Below are 14,138 nucleotides of genomic sequence, written 5' to 3' on the forward strand. Positions count from 1 at the left end.
CTACAGCATGCGCTTATACGCCAGCAATGGCATTTATGTCGCTATGCGGTACTAACGTTCATTCTCATACATATAGCTTGTTGGATTGTACAAAACCATCTGACATGTATCATTGGCCTAAATATTGTCCTCCACTACCTACTCAGATTCGATTTCCACAATGGATGTTACCATTATTGAGTTCGCGTCGTACTACTGCCATAGCAGTTAAAAGCAATTTAATACAAACTCATGGGTTATATCATCAGTGCCTTGATCAAGCTACGACTATCATTTGTCAATCGATACCATTTTGCTCTTCAGATGGGAAAAGATTACTTAGTGGTACAACAAAACAAGATTGTATATCGAAAACTTCCTGGTAAGTTTATGTGTGATGAATGAATAACGAGAAATTATCCTATGTAAATATTAGACTAAGTTTATTATAATGACAGAGACTTACCTGCTACATGGTTTTGGAAAATGTTGTTTCTTATCTCTATAGCACTATTTACTTCCTAATTTTGAAGTCATCTACTGTAATTCTGTTTACAATAGGTAGTTGAATATGTAATTTCTAAATTTTAAGTACTTCTAGGACTTACAAGTACAGTCATTCCTAGTTAAATTCACTCATACTAATTAGATTATTAGTGAAATGATGTTGAATACGTTTTGATTACGTATAGGTTCAATACTTTATGTAGGACTATTATTTACTGTAATATCTAATTATGTGTAAGCTATATCATTCAGAATATTAATGATATTCGTACACATAAGATTAAATGGTTATACCTAATTTTAATATCATATTATCTGCGTTATCGCTGACTTTGTTCCCATTTATTATCAATTTACGATCCTAATTCTTTACTCAGGATAATAAATGCTACATGCAGTATACTGTCATTTTGGTACTTTATCCGCCATACAATTATCACTAATTCTTATTCGTAATTATCAGTGCATCCTAGATATTTTCGTAGACTAAGGGATACCCATATATAACATAACGTATTCGTAGTTGCATACAATATTGGTCATAAAGAAATAATTCCGTAGTGTCTACCATTGATCAAAAAGCCCAGTGTAATTAATCTTCGGTATTATAAATAATACCTTCATTATTGACAACGTTCAACACCTGCAATATTTGATAGTATTTACTGTACATATACTTCATGCGATAATATGCAAAATTAAACATCTAAAGAGGGGTAAACGTTTTGTCGTCGCTAATGGTCAGACTAAAATTAAAACTATAATTCTTTTTATAGTCTGACAGGTATTGCGAAATTACTAGTCAACGCAACACTTGATTGTGGATCATTTCCAGACTCTGAGGCAAAACAAGAATTGATTGAATCTGATCAAGGCTATGGTGATTCCACTACATTTATTCTACCAGAAACAACTACAAAAATTGTTTCTAGTATCGGTACTACCGTTGACTCAAGTCAAAAGAATATTAATGCTGCGCAGTCTTTTCTCGTTACGTCAGTTAACAGTCTAGTCGCTTTAATTAGTATGACTATTATAATGATTTTACACTAAGATTGAAACACCAATAGCTACCTTAGGGAAGGATAAAAATAATAAAAATACTCAAGGTCTACTATCATCATCAATATAAGCATTGATAAGACGCGCATTATTATAGTTATTAATTATTTAAATAAACAGTGTTTTAGTATCGGCAATAATCGAAGGTGGTATACTGTCAAAAAATCTGAATTTAGTAACTACTTATCTTAGTATTAGTAATGTTATGTGACGCTTTTAAAATAAATAATTTGCTATTGCATAATATGGTAATCATTATAGTGAGAAGGATCGTATAATTATAATTGTATGCTGTATTATCTAAATAAATTTATTAAGATTAATAAACTTTTACACGTATGTATGAACATTGTATTATCAGTATGTATTCACAGATTTAGATTAAAACATTAAATTAAATATAACAATTTTGGGCTATGGTATAGTAAATTTTAAGTGGAAATTAACAATCCTCAAAGGAGATAATTGGTTCTTAGCTGCCCACTGAGCGCCATCTTTTCATGTGAATCAGAGGCTTTGTTTCGGTTTTTCAAATGGCCGACATCCCTTCTATATATATTTTAATTTTTAAAGAAGAAGATATTAACACAGGATTGCATCACGAACATTGTCTATATCTTACGTGAGAGACGAAAATCACCATACTATAATTGTATAAACACCACATATCTTAATAGTATGAAAATTTCTTGATATGTTATTATTTCTTCATTTAAGAATGTTAGTAGACGTTACAAATTTCTTAATGTATCAATTTAGGCATTGACTATGAGTTAATACTAATATATGTTGTTCTATCAATCAATGAAATATGGCTATAAACTCTCCATGCTATCAAAATAGTACTAATATACTTAAGTAGATCTAATGTGTATTAAGTTGAACTATTAATAACCCCTAAATATACATACTTATTAACTGTTTTCAATGGCAAAAAAACTATCTAGTAGCTGACTAGCAGTTTTTCTTAATGATTCATCATCTCGGTATAAGAGTAAATCTAACTCCTCTTGTATATTCAATTGATTCAGTATGCGCTTGCCCTTTAATTTCGGTAAGAGATAGGATCGTTATCAAAAGCTATGTATTGCCTACTGTATTAATAAGGACAATATGAGCAGTACTTACATCGGGAATCGTCGCTATCGTAATCTGAATGATATCTAAGAACACTAATGCTTTATCCACATCTGCAGATTTTAAGTTAGCCGTAACAGCTAAAAGGTAAAATTAGTTTTATTAATAAGACAAAAAAATAAATTGGATAATTAAAAATTTGAAAGATACTAAAGTACGTAGCTATGCCGACCCCGAGCTAATTCTTGTGTATTCTTACCTTGCAAAGCGTTCAAACGGGCAAGATGCTGGATACAATCTGAGCCAAGACTAGCATAATTTCTTAAAGCCATAGCTGCCTAACATTAGCGAGTATTTTATTAACTTAGTCCTACGCAATCTCTTTATCAATAGACTATCATGAAATGTCAAATTAAGTCTACTTCTATTCCAATTTCATTGGCCCAAGAAAGTCGTTTAATAGCTTCCTTAATCAGCTCAATCCCACTCTCATTTATAACCGTTAAATTCACTTGAGATCCACCTATTCATACAATAATAAAGTATTCAACCCTGTTGTAGCTATATTCAAATTATAGCTTCTTAATTGCTGATATAATACGCCAAATACATACTTACATAATAGATTTGAAAATAACCAAAAAATTTCCTTAACCACGTGACTTGATAAAAATATTAAAATAAGATCATTTTATTCATGAAATACCAATAAATTCGTACTCAGATGATATCCCCAGTTTTTTGCCGAAGCCACCGTTAGTATAAAATAATTTATGCACCTATGAGTATTATGGTTAATCCAGTATATTAAATCATTTAAAATTCTTGGTTCTTCCAAAATTAAGGCATTAAATTCATCTAATCCACCCGCAAGATTTCCAATAATTCTAATAGCTGGTGTTAGAATCTGAAATATAAAAATATTGACCTTCACAATTAATGTCCATAGACAAAGTTAAAGTAAGAATTCTAACATAATTAATATAACATAGACCTACTTTAATTTGGTAATTTCGTGATTCCGTTAAAAAGCGAATGACTTTTGTTACTAGCTTTACAATATTAGTCGATAATAAGACACTGTCATATCCGTCCCTACAATAATTAAAATAGAAGTAAATTTTATTGAAGGAACTAGCGTTTATATTGCATGAAAATAGCTCACTTGGCAGTAATATGATGCAGTAGATGTAATATATCAGGCAAAATCGTAAAAGATATCTTATCTTCCTTATCAAATTGAAGGTGGTTCGTCAAGTACTTCAAGACGTTACAATCTATCATTTCTCTATAAGATTTATAAAGATATACAATACATTAATTACATAAACACTATAAGTTGTATAGCCGACTTTACCTCTACTGACAACATATATATAATAGGAACTAATAAAAGTAATAATATAAATTTTAATATAGACGTACTTGAGGTTAATATCATCTTCCCTGGTGAAATTGGAGAGTGCAAATGCAGCAGATTGTATAACATTTTCAGATGTTGCCTAAAAATGTTATTGAATGGATGGAATAAAAACTTCAAGTCTACAGTATACTTTTAATCGAAATTCGTTGCTAAATCCTATCTGCTCTATGTTAAATAAAAGTCAAAAATTTACGTTTAATAGTGATACTAGAGGTTTGGTGACACCCTGTTTGACTAATAATTTCCGAGATTTTTTACCATCCCCAGCCATGTTCCCAATAGCCCAAGCACATTGATCCTAAGATAATGAGACGGTAGACTAAGGTATGAATAACTAAAGCATACAGCACTATAGAAAAATTTATACATTAGGATTTAAAGTAATAAATAATTATATAATTAATAAATCTATAGGATGTGTATAATACGTGAAATGATAGTTATCTCCATAATTACAGTGCATAGTAAAAAATACCTGCATCGCCAAATTTTGTCCAGACAGGTAAGTAATACAATATGGGGCAGCCAGACGCGTTACTTGTAGCGTTTGTTTATGATTTCCTGTACAAATATTGGTAATGCACCAAGCAGCATGCTCCTGCAAATCTGAATCACTCTGGGTTAAGATACCGATTAGTGATTGTAGAGCATTGTCGACACTACAGACGGATAGGAAATAAAATTCACGATTAAACCTGAAGTTAATGCGATAGAATATCAATATATGTCGTGTATATAGTGAGAGATGAATTATAAAATTGTAATTTACTGCCTTCCTTCACAGGCAACTTAATAGTAGTGTCTGCTTATGTTAGAACTAGTTACCCTAGAAATGTTGAGATTAAGGCCTCATCTTGAGTAAAAGCTCTGCATAAATTCTTCAGTATATCCATTCTGGAATTATTATGCTTTAGCAATCCTCGAGCCAGGGTCTGTACCTTTAAGAGATACGTACATACTGGTATTAAGCAAAGACACTACAGATTAATCAGTAAAACATTTCTAAATTTATTCTAGAACTTAATTCTACGTTGCGAATCTACCATTTTACTGACTGGATCCAATAATTTGTATGCAACTTACATGATTGCTATCATAGTACTGTTCATCCTGGACGTTATCGTTAAAATATCGAGGTCTTTTTGATGAAATTAATTGATCTCGTTGTCGGCGTATAAAATCTACCAAGAATAAATTGGAGGAAATTATCAGCTGGAAGGATTCGACATCATCCTTCAAGATACTGATAGAAAATAGTAATCTACCTTACACATCTTTTACTAGATACTGGATTATTTAAATCATGGAACTTGTCATGTTTAAGAGAAATAAGTAAGAAATAGGGTAGGATAACTGATCTTATTTTCAATTTACCTTGTTGTTGTTTGCGACGATCATTTCGACGATCTTCAATTTGATCACTAGCATGCTTATACAAATGACTATGATCTAGACTAGCCATAATTTGTACCAAAATATGATTCAGTAGTATTTTTCCTCCACAAGCTAGTAACTTTTAGCTAAATGAATGAATATGCTGACAATATCACTGAAAAAATAAAATCGATCCAAACGATCTTGTAGATTATACAGCTTTGTACGCTAACACCAGCTGATGAATCCTAACGTAACCAATTTTTTGGATAACTTTATGACGAAATGAAGTAATAACAGGCAAAATTTTGAGTTTAATGAGTGGTAAAACTATTTCAAGTTAATAAAATGAGGTAAAATAGCCAAATAGAAGCGAATTCGATATGAAATTACTCCATCATCACGGAATATTTTGCATGGTTGCAGCTGAGCAAGGTAGAGGTGCTTGCCTGCAGCGAGCTGTCTAGCCTGGATATGGAGAGCAAAGTAAATTTTAGGATAGTGTCCAATACAATCGTCTTTTATACAGTATTTAGACTAAGCTAAGTTGTCAAGCAGCGAAATCGCGACCAAACATTGCTTTTTACTGAGGTGATAAATCAATTTCAACCTAATCTAATATAGTACAGTATGAACATTGTACTAATGTTTAGAACATTATATAACCTAAAGGATACAAGAAGTCATATTAAATAAGGATTATCGAGGGGTAGTATAACAAAATAATTTTTGCAATCTAAGGCTTTGTATAGGAGTATAAAACTGTTGTCTTAGTAATATGAAAATTAATCTGCTTGGAATTATAAAATATCTCATTCAGAGGATTTTGCAGATTTTTTTCTAGTTTTCTGTTCGGTCTAATCATCAGACAAGAATAATTAGCTAAAAGATAGTTCCAAAATTGCAGTATGCAATGTACAGTATAATCGATAAAGGCGAAGAGCGACTTCATTTCTCATTTAAGCTGCTACCGCAATCATCAATATATCGTAGCTAAGGTGAACGCATTCGTATATAGATTAAATATACGGCATATATATATAATGGAGCAAGAGCTCGAAATAATTAGGCGGGTGGTGAATATCACCACTATATATACAGTATAGGCGTAAATAAAATGCTATAATTGTTATATGCTGACATATTCAATTAAATAGCAGTATATAATTGATAAGGATTCCGAGCTACTTTTTGATGACTTAGAATCGAATAATGATTGGATGTATACAGGATACTTCTAGGTGTAAATTAAATGCTACAATTGTTATATGTTAACATATTCAGCGAATAGCAGTTTAGAACTGGCAAGAATGCTGAGCTACGTTTTGATTACTTGTAATTTAACTTAAGCTGTTACCGCAATTTTAACTATATCATTGCCAATATAATGATTCGTATATTTATATATGTAATAAGAGTCCCTAATACTTAGACAAAGAAAGAATAAATATTTTGATAGTATAGGCAGCGTAGTGTAACTAAAATCCCGTAATCGTCATATACTATACTTATGTCTTTAATTAATATAAGTATGAAACTACTATATTAGTATAATTGGTAAAAATACTGACTTACTTTTTGATGACTTAGCAATTAAAGCTATCAGCTACTACCGCTGTTTTAACTATGTCATTCATAAACTACCAATAGCTTGGATAATAAATTGATGAACTTTTCCAAGCTCTATCTTGAATTCTAGTCATGGCCAATGTAATTATTTATATATTTATAACTGTAGCAAGAGTTTGTAATAGTTAGATAAAGAATGAATATTTTGACAATATAGTTAGCGTAGTGGAACTGAAATCCCATAATTGTCATTCATATACTGTACTTAGATAGTTAATTAATATTAGCATGAAATTTCTTTTATTGTAATGATTAAAATTTTGTTCGTACATCAATATTATCATGTATACAGTGCAGTGCTCTATGGTTATTGGATAGCGATTTCACATATTTCATTAATATAGAGCATGAGATAAATATCGTTTCTTTTATTATAATGATTCAAAATTTTTATTCGCTAATCGGTATTGTTAGGTTCGCTGTTTCTTGGTGGTGATTTCATATATTCAATTAATATAAACCATGAAATAAATATCATTTCTTTTTTTCTACTGTATCAAAGATTCTACTCATAGATCAATTTTATAGGGTTTGCAGCATTGCTATTGATGATTTACAAGCATTTCATAGTAATTCTAAAAAAATCTTCATGCAATTGTTTTACTGAATGCCGTAATATTTCTTTTATCAAATATTACCAATAATTCAACTACAACTCAGTCTTTTTTAAAGATGCAAGCACGTAGACGACTGTAGATTACGAGAGTAATAGTCTGTCTACGAACTGTCTCAATTCGATAATATAATATACCAAAATTGATTCGATTAGTAATATAATTATTATCAACCTAGCTATGATCTTAATTATAACAGCGCTTCAATCGTAATGGAAGCCTTTGGTATTATTCTTAGCACTATTTTTCCTAAAATGATTGATTTAGACATATTGTTATAGTCGTAATAGATAACAGCAGGAAATAAAACTTATAGTTATCCCTGAAATTTTTAGTAAATTTTATTTTGTACCTCATCGAACTCATTGATTTTGCAATCATTAATAATTGCTACTATTTCTTTACATAATGCTTTAACACGGTACCTGTGTCGCCATGGAAAAGAGTCCTGTTTTGTTTGTATAATAAAATCTTGGGTGACATTCAATTGATAGTTTATCGAAGGTCATAGATCTAATTTATTCATTTTTATTGTCTATCCGGTCATACTAAATAACCCTTTGTAATTTTTCTCAATATGATCTTCACAGGAGTAAGACTTAATTATTCAATTTGCTATTCATATATTTGTTCATCATTTCCGACTACACTTATTCTATCCATTTCGCTAAAAAGCGACACCAGCCAAAAATATGAATTTTAAAATATCACTCCTCTTCGGTTGCATCATCTTGAATACGTTGCATATTAGTGACTGCCATGGCTATAACCAAGCTGATACAAAGGTAATTCTTGATGGGAAATATAAAAACTATCTTTCATTTAAATGCTATAAGATTAGACGGTAGTAATTATCAAAATTTGTTTTACACCGTCTAACATAACCGGATGATTATACAGTATTGAAATTTAAATCAAGTTTGCATCTTTTGCTGTCATAAAGTCATTTCTTTCTAATATGCGCGTATAGAAATATGTCGTCAATTTTAGAGAATATCTATGAGACTATTAGGCAATCGAGATGATTTAATTTTCCATTTAATATCTTTACTTTATCGTTTCTTCTAAAATGTCTAATAAATGCTCGGGTTAATTTCATTGTATATTTCAATCCGCTCACAATGAAGATGGTAAATTTCAAATAACAACCGTCATGTGCTTGGTTAAAATAATCAGCACATTAGCAAAAGTATGCTTTGAAATAAATCACTTATTTCCTAAGATAATCCTGTTTGAATCAACGTCAAAAATGAAAAAATTTACATAATTGATATATTCCGACTTGGATAAGTTGTTCATCCTTACAGTCTCATTCAGTGTGTCTACCACGTTGCAAAAACCTTCATAATTAATGACTTTTCCAAAATGTACTGCAGGCCTATAGAAAGAAACTAATTTGAGCTCGTCATGAATAGTGCATTAAAATGCAATTGTATTGTACTCCATCATAATAGCAAATGACAACCTCGCTAGGTGTTACTGTCTTGATAAAGGTAATTTATTAATTTTAGGAAAATGCTTAATCCTATTCTGACATCTCCCTATCTTATGTTAGCAGATTCTTTTTTATTTCCATCATCTATGTATTTTCATTTCTAAACATATTAGAGATATCTTAAAATTTGTGTAATATCGTAAAATTTGTTTCAATTCCAGCGTCCTAGAGTTTTGTAGTTGATTTATATCTTATATTTAGCTGTTGCCATGAATAGAGAAGTCCTTGACTAAGGAAATCTATTGTGTGCTTCTATTTCTAATTTCCAATATCGAATTTTTTATATGGTTACCCTAAGAAATACATGAATGTTACCAAAGTGTATTCTTGTGATAAAAATATGCCGGAGATATTTCTTGACCTTCTATCTCGAACTACTTATCAAGATCACTTCTCTATGACAACTATGAACTTCTTCCTAAAGCTTTGCTACAGAAACTCTATAGACCGTCTCCTTACCCATAAATGATAAAATAAGCTCTCTTTATCGTAAAAAGTAATTCGCTTTTATACCTTCTGTCTATATTCACGAGCGCCTTCAGTTTATAAAAATAGAAATAGTAACCAATGATATTGCTATCGTTTATTCTTATATCTAAATTTGTATAACTTTGTGCTCTACTTTAAATATACTCTAAGAGCACACATAGAATACGAGATCAGTCATGATCAGAACAAAATCTGACCTTTGAGCCTCTATAAATTAGGAATCGAACTAATTCACTTGCTATTATAGGAAAATGAATTAGTTTTACAATTCTATAACTCTAATAACAAGCTGTCTGCTCTACAATAATTAATACCATAAATTGACACTTCACGGCGATCTTTAACACCGTGACACTGAAATCTTAATATCCTTTTCAGCCTAGGCCTATTTACTTACTGGTATATTTTTAGCATATTTCTTACCATCACACGTGTACAGTTGATCACATAAAACGAGAAGTTATAGTCACAAATTTAAATTCGTAAAAGTTAATGATATGCAAATGAGATTTGACGTTAAATAATATTATGAATTTAATAGCTTTCTGGCTTTACTCTTCCGTAGCCACCCCCTAATTATAATGAGCAAAAACTAGAATTCAATAAATTCCGAAATAGCCTGGAGTTTTTCCACATTAAGAAATGATAATTTATCGATCAAACATTAAACTCCTGTACACACGTAGAAGTAAGAAGAACTATACATTATAGCAACATCTACCATAATATCCCAGCGAGGGGTGGTAACAATTGCATCCCAAGCTGTTATAGGGTAGACAATGAAGTGGAACGACTTCTACTAATTTATTTTAAAATTTGTTTTCAAGGAATATAGCCGTATAATCTAGTAGTTTAGCTTGTAAAATAGACCTATTATAATTATCTGAATAAATGTATGTATACTGTTATTACAAATCAAAAATTTTATAACGACGACGAAATATAAAACTAAAACAGATAATAAATACTAGTCTACTGCAAGATTATCCACTCCGACATTGACCTGTAGTACAATTCTAAACACTGACGATAGTAACACCGCTAGTGTCTCTCAGACAAAACTGAACCTAGACTTTGTTAAATAATCTGCTAATTTATAGTACAATGGCATAACATCAGTACTTAGATAATGTTATAAAATGTTGCAAATATCTATTAAAAATAAGTAAGAGGTCATAGATTAATTAATACCAACACACTCCTAGATAAAGTCATCCTATGAAAACTAAGTTACGACCACTATATTAAAGTTACTTCGCAGCAACTGTACATATTAATATCAATTTATTTGTCTTTTCTATCCCCTTCGATGAATATTTACCTAATATGAAACGAGCAATAAAGTTCGAAATATGTATACTTTATCATTCTGATTTTTGATAGAGATGGCAATATTAGAAAGCTTCAATTAACTTTTGCTACGATTAGCCTTGCAACCTTCAAATTATAGCTCTGGCCAAAGTTTAAAAATATAAATTCATCGAGAAGAATTTGACAGCTACGCGCTACTGTCTATATATTATATTTTGCTGCATAGATAGAGTCCATACTTTAGTAAGTTACCAAAATTGTACCTTAGAATAATATCACATGACAAGCTTTGAATTCACTTACCCATAATTAAATTTATATGCATTTAAGGATGTAAATGATGAACTTATGTCGCTATCCATTTTCTATTCGCAAGACTATTATATTTATAAAATAACCTCATATACGTATTGTATAATTTAACGCCATTTGATTCATTTACTTACGAACCATTAACTTGTGCTAATTTAAATTTTTGACATAATGCATGCCTCTACGCTACGACGATATTAACTGTGGTTTCGATAGAGTATTCCTACAAAATACGTTAATCTATACTGTTTCATTAAGACTAATATTCGGTAAATCGTATAACTATCTTGAAAATGAATTGGATTGGATATTAATTATTAATCTATTACTCAAGAACAAGTCCACTAGTCTCCTGTATTACAATGGCGAAGATAAGAAGTCAATTATATAGAGCCCATTATATCGTATCGCCTTGTAAAGATGATAGAGACTAGACTAAACATTTGTTCTACCGTGTGAATGTAATATTATGAAGATCAAATTGTCTAGACGATGTTAAGAGCAGAGATCATACTATATAGTGAAACAGCAGCCTAAGTTTAAAAACTTAATGGCCACGATATTTGATCAATAATTTGATAATGATGGATATTAACTGTCGAGGTTAACTTTTGCAACGAAATGCTGTCATCATTTAAATTGTTTATTTAATCTATATCGTATCCTATGGAAATAAGATGTTTAAAAAATATTTTTAATAGGCTGTCAACGTTCTACTTTTAAAAGTATTGAAATTTTTAAAATGCAATGCAGTTCCTTATCATAATAATTTCGTAACGTCTAAAATTTTATGGCGATTCAATGTTATAAAGGAATAACTAATTTACATATTTATTAGCTTGATAGGGTCAAGCGTGCAAACATGCAAGTTCATGTCTTTAGTAATATCGATTCTTGCTCCACCTTGGACATCAGAACCAGCCAATTCTGTGGTTCTACCTTTCAAACACCAACTGTAGCGAGTAAATTTCAAACTTTGCAATTTCATACTCATGCAAATGCCTTTGATCGTCTGCCATCGTTATCAAACAGCTGCAAAAATGCTATTAAAAAGGTTTTATGTAGATTTAGCTTCCCTCAATGTGTTCCAACTAACAAAACTGTTATTTGGTATAATACTGCTAGTGTATGCAGCCAAATGAATTCGATTTGTGGTAAAGCTGCACTTAATTTTACTTATATGTGTGCAAGATCACCTAAAATTGAAAGTTTGACCACTTGTGTATCACCACCCAGAATGAATATGACAGCTGGTAGACCTACTGGTGGGCCTACTAGTGGACAACCAAGGTGTCCAACACTACCACCTAATATTAAATTTCCCAAATGGATTTTAAGTGTTCTATCTAATCGACGTTTGCGCAGTGCAATGTCCATTAAAGCAAGTATAGGTGGATTTAATAATATATCAAATCAATGCATCCAGCGAAGTGTTGATGCAGTTTGTAGATCTGTTCCATATTGTTCACCTGATGGTACGAAATTGCTTCTAAGCATGAATGAAAAAACTTGCGAATCAAGAACTAATTGGTAAATATAGCATATAAAGTGCATATTATATGAGTAGTTTATGTCATGTTTTTCTTTTTTTTATGTAATTTGCAATGACTTATTGCTCTAGTAAACAACATAATTCTTAACGCATTCATAAAGATAGAAGTAACAATTTGCATACTCAAACTATACGTATACTTTAATATTTTAGGCCATTTTAGATGTAAAGAAGCAGTAAAATAATAAAAGTAGTCATTTTTAGCCGAATAATTATTAGATTAATTATAATTTTATTCCCTCTCTTATAAGTTAATAATCATTAGTAACGATTTATAGTGCTAGGCAAGCAATATATTTTAGATACAATTTTAGATACAATCACGAAAAAAGTTATAACAAGTCGCATAGGATTAGCTTAGATTAAAAAAGCCGTAGACCTATCATAACTTGTCTAATTTCAATTTCTTGCTCATTTTTGACGCAAAAAATAGCAAACAATGATATCAGCCAATTGATACAAATAGTAATCAGATTAATAGTAATTTTATTCGCCTCTAGCTTACCTACCAAAGGTAAAGAAATGTTAAACTACATCATGGGATGTTCCGGCTTTCCTGCAGAAAATAGCCAACAAATATCCATTCAAAATACTCAAGGCTACAGTGGCTCTGACGTCAACTCTGCTCAAAGGATAATATTGACTCTTAATTGTTTGCTATACATGATTATCGTCGTGTTTATGTTGGTTTAAATTTACAGTATTATCTAAATAAATAGGAGGTATATGTAATAATAATAGCAGCAATTATGACTGTACACTCACAATATCCTTCACCATACTTACTAAAATGATGTAATACATGTCGTGCAAAGTAACCAGATATTGATGTATTCAATCTAGCTATGGTTTTACCTGTTATCTAGTACGATATCAAGGTAATAAAAAGTTAAGTAGTACTAATCAATGCGCCGTTTACTCCTCATTATTTTTAATTTTATATAGTACAGAATTTAGTTGGCTTTAATTTACGCAAATTTAATAATACCGTACGCACGGTATTACGTACGGTATTATTCTAAATAAAAAATGTTCGACTTTAACCTCCTTTTCCTACCAAAGATCTTGTTATACTGTCCATTATCGTACTAAAGAGAATGTAAATTACGTTTGTAAAGGATCTATATTAATCCATGAATTGCTAAGTATTTTAGACTGCGTACTTGTCTTTCTCAAAAATTAAATTACACAATTATATCAATTTCATAGGCGCGATTAGAATCATACAATCGTGTTCTCACACTTAAATTTGAGGGAAATATTAACACTCTAATTTTAACAATTAGAGATAAAGAAAAGAATTTGAATATACTT

The 14,138-nt window shown here is 30.7% G+C and overlaps 3 protein-coding genes across 3 annotated transcripts; 2 read left to right on the top strand and 1 right to left on the bottom strand.

Moving 5' to 3' along the window:
* Positions 1–26: 26 nt before the first annotated feature.
* TRIADDRAFT_58363 (uncharacterized protein) lies at positions 27–1,539 on the top strand (the record flags this gene model as incomplete). Its single annotated transcript, XM_002114138.1, has 2 exons — positions 27–361; positions 1,263–1,539. The coding sequence occupies 2 exons, from the start codon at positions 27–29 to the stop codon at positions 1,537–1,539; spliced, it is 612 nt and encodes a 203-aa protein (XP_002114174.1).
* Positions 1,540–2,462: 923 nt separating this feature from the next.
* Positions 2,463–5,510, bottom strand: TRIADDRAFT_58364 (uncharacterized protein; the record flags this gene model as incomplete). Its single annotated transcript, XM_002114450.1, has 13 exons — positions 2,463–2,591; positions 2,677–2,765; positions 2,885–2,963; positions 3,048–3,148; positions 3,332–3,404; positions 3,624–3,720; positions 3,791–3,913; positions 4,051–4,127; positions 4,242–4,346; positions 4,524–4,743; positions 4,874–4,986; positions 5,132–5,229; positions 5,423–5,510. The coding sequence occupies 13 exons, from the start codon at positions 5,508–5,510 to the stop codon at positions 2,463–2,465; spliced, it is 1,392 nt and encodes a 463-aa protein (XP_002114486.1).
* A 6,624-nt stretch (positions 5,511–12,134) lies between these two features.
* Positions 12,135–13,517, top strand: TRIADDRAFT_58365 (uncharacterized protein; the record flags this gene model as incomplete). The annotated part of the gene is made up of 2 exons (XM_002114139.1): positions 12,135–12,802; positions 13,325–13,517. 2 exons carry the CDS (start codon positions 12,135–12,137, stop codon positions 13,515–13,517), a joined length of 861 nt encoding a protein of 286 aa, XP_002114175.1.
* Positions 13,518–14,138: the final 621 nt, after the last annotated feature.

The sequence above is a fragment of the Trichoplax adhaerens genome, genomic scaffold (assembly GCF_000150275.1).
Source record: "Trichoplax adhaerens TRIADscaffold_7 genomic scaffold, whole genome shotgun sequence".
Lineage (NCBI taxonomy): Eukaryota > Metazoa > Placozoa > Uniplacotomia > Trichoplacea > Trichoplacidae > Trichoplax > Trichoplax adhaerens.